General features: G+C 44.4%; 1 protein-coding gene across 1 annotated transcript in view; it reads left to right on the forward strand.

Annotated features, from left to right (window-relative positions):
• The window catches only part of SMAD7 (SMAD family member 7), a 25410-nt gene extending 23269 nt beyond the window's left edge, over nucleotides 1-2141 (forward strand). The window contains exon 6 of the mRNA XM_017734334.1: nucleotides 300-2141. Coding sequence (XP_017589823.1) covers nucleotides 300-800 — 501 coding nt within the window. The 3' untranslated portion in view covers nucleotides 801-2141. The remainder of the gene's footprint in view (nucleotides 1-299) is intronic.
• Nucleotides 2142-2788: the final 647 nt, after the last annotated feature.

Below are 2788 nucleotides of genomic sequence, written 5' to 3' on the forward strand. Positions count from 1 at the left end.
TGTTGTGCCTGGAGCCACTTTTGGGAAGGTTGACCTGGTGATTCAGGACCCATAAATCCAACTAGAACGAGGCACTGGAACAACACAGGAGTGCCGCAAACCTGGAAATGTTCTTTTGGAAACAGTGGGTTCACTGTGGACATTGATGTACGTGTGGACAAGATTGTGAAGGCATGGACAAGCAAGGTCCTGCCTGTTCTGCGTTTCTTTTGGTTTGTATAAATTCCCTTGATGCTAAATCTCTCTTTTTTTTTTTTTTTTTTTTTTTTGTTTTTTCTCCGATTTCTCACTTTTCTCGGTGGTGCGTGGTGGCATACTGGGAAGAGAAGACACGCGTGGGTCGGCTGTACTCTGTCCAAGAGCCCTCCCTGGATATCTTCTATGATCTGCCTCAGGGGAATGGTTTCTGCCTTGGACAGCTCAACTCAGACAACAAAAGCCAGCTGGTGCAGAAGGTCCGCAGCAAGATCGGCTACGGCATCCAGCTCACCAAGGAAGTGGACGGCGTGTGGGTGTACAACCGCAGCAGTTACCCCATCTTCATCAAGTCGGCCACACTGGACAACCCCGACTCCAGGACGTTGCAGGTTCACAAAGTGTTCCCAGGGTTTTCCATCAAGGCTTTTGACTACGAGAAGGCATACACCTTGCAGAGACCCAACGACCACGAGTTCACGCAGCAGCCATGGACCGGATTTACCGTGCAGATCAGCTTTGTGAAAGGCTGGGGCCAGTGCTACACGAGACAGTCCATCAGCAGTTGCCCCTGCTGGTTGGAGGTTATTTTCAACAACCGGTGACTCAAGACAGAGTGAACTCATGACATCTATACTACTTTGCTGCTATTACTTCCTTCTGAGTGCTTGCTTTTCGTGCAGACTTTTTGTTTTTTTTTGTTTTGTTTCGTTTGTTCACCCTTCCTCGTTTTGAGAAATAGCTTATGAAAGATTTTTTTTTTGTTTGTTTTTTGTTGTTTTTGCCTTTGGGGTATTTTGATAAATATATCTATTTTTTAAAAGTGTGAATGACCAATAACTCTCACAAGGGCGAGAGAAGGGTGCAGTGGGGATAGATCACATGAGATAATAACTTCACGCCTCTCAAAAGGATTATCCAATGGGGATCGATGGATTTGAAAGCCACTAGCTCTATGTTACAGCTCCTTTTCTTGGACAACATAACAAGGTGACTGTATTTTTGTACGCACCACCTTCCCAGTGACGGTGACACCGAGACCCCTTCCCCAGCAGTGCTAACCCCGCGTTGCCGCCGAAGGATGGTGCAAAACCTTCCCAGACAGGTCTTTTACTGACCTTTTGTGTTTCTCTTGTTGCTGGGTTCATGTCTTGTCACTGTGTTCATTGTTCCACTGCTTTTTCTATGTTTTTTATGATCGTGGATTGATGTAAGGGGAGAAAACAACAGTGGGGGGACTTCGGGCATGGCCTGTGCTTGATCATTTGAGCTGAGATTTGAAGTGACAGAATTCTAAACCTAAAAATAAATAAAAACAAAACTAAAGAAAAACAAGTGGGAAAAACAAGAGAAAAAGTGTTCACAATAGTTGGTGTGTTGTAACCTGCTTAGATCAGGTTATCCAGGTACCACCTTATCTGGAAATGCAGTTGTGCTTTCATTTCTTCTTGAATTCATACACGAGTATGATACTTTTACACTGTTCTTAGCTCAATGAGCATGTTTAGACCTTAACATAAGCTATTTTTCTAAATATAAAGGTTTAATTGAACAAGAGAGCATTCTTCTTGGAACTTTAGCATTGTAGTGCTTTGGAAAACCACCCACAAAAAAGAAAGGACTCCTTAAAAAACCCTGAGATTTATTAAAGAAAAAAAATGTATTTTATGTTATATATAAATATATTATTACTTGTAAATATAAAGACGTTTTATAAGCATCATTATTTATGTATTGTGCAATGTGTATAAACAAGAAAAAAAGTAAGAAAGATGCACTTTGCTTTAATATAAATGCAGATAACAAATGCCAAATTAAAAAAAAAAAAAAAAAGAGAACACAAGATTGGTGTTTTTTCTATGGGTGTTATCATCCAGATGAATTTTTCTTTTTCTAAAGGAGTCTATGTTCCATTAAAAAATAAAAATGTACACTTGATCCCAAAACTGTGCCAAGTGGCTTTTTTTGTGGTGTGGATGAGGCGGACTGGAGAGATGCTGCTCTGAGTGAGTGCTGTGTGGGGTCAGTGGTGGGAGCACCCCCCCAGTTTTGTGTGGGGCCTCTCTGGGGTGGGTAACGCCTGGGTGGTATCATCCTGAGCCTTGGGCTCCGCTGGCCTGGTTCGGTGCACACGGCTTTTGGGTCCCCAGTTTGGATGCACCCCGCCAGCCCAAGGCTGGAGGGACTGCCTGCACAAAATCTGCTGGGGTTGTTTTTGTTGTTCCTATTTCTCTTAACTTCAGCCTGAAAGAACCCCAGTACTGGGGACACAGCTCCTGTTTGACCCCGTCCCTGTCTCTGAAATACTGGGCCAAGGTTGTGCTCTGTGCTGGGACACAGGTGGTCTGTGCCACCAGGTGAGGAGGAAAACTTGTGGAGGCCTTCCCTTGGGTTTTCCTCGACTGTTTCCTGCCCCTTTTACCTCTCATGCTTCTGGAAATAAAGGTGCTTGTTCCTTTTGGCCCCCTTACCCTGCCTTCAGGCATTCCCTGCTCCACATCCCCCTTGCACGTGGCAAGTCCCTATAGCTTGTTCCTGCCTTCCGGGGGAGCAGGAGCTTGAGTGGAAACCACCAGAGCCCTGTAGTCTGAAG

Source organism: Corvus brachyrhynchos, unplaced genomic scaffold (genome assembly GCF_000691975.1).
Source record: "Corvus brachyrhynchos isolate BGI_N302 unplaced genomic scaffold, ASM69197v1 scaffold285, whole genome shotgun sequence".
NCBI lineage: Eukaryota > Metazoa > Chordata > Aves > Passeriformes > Corvidae > Corvus > Corvus brachyrhynchos.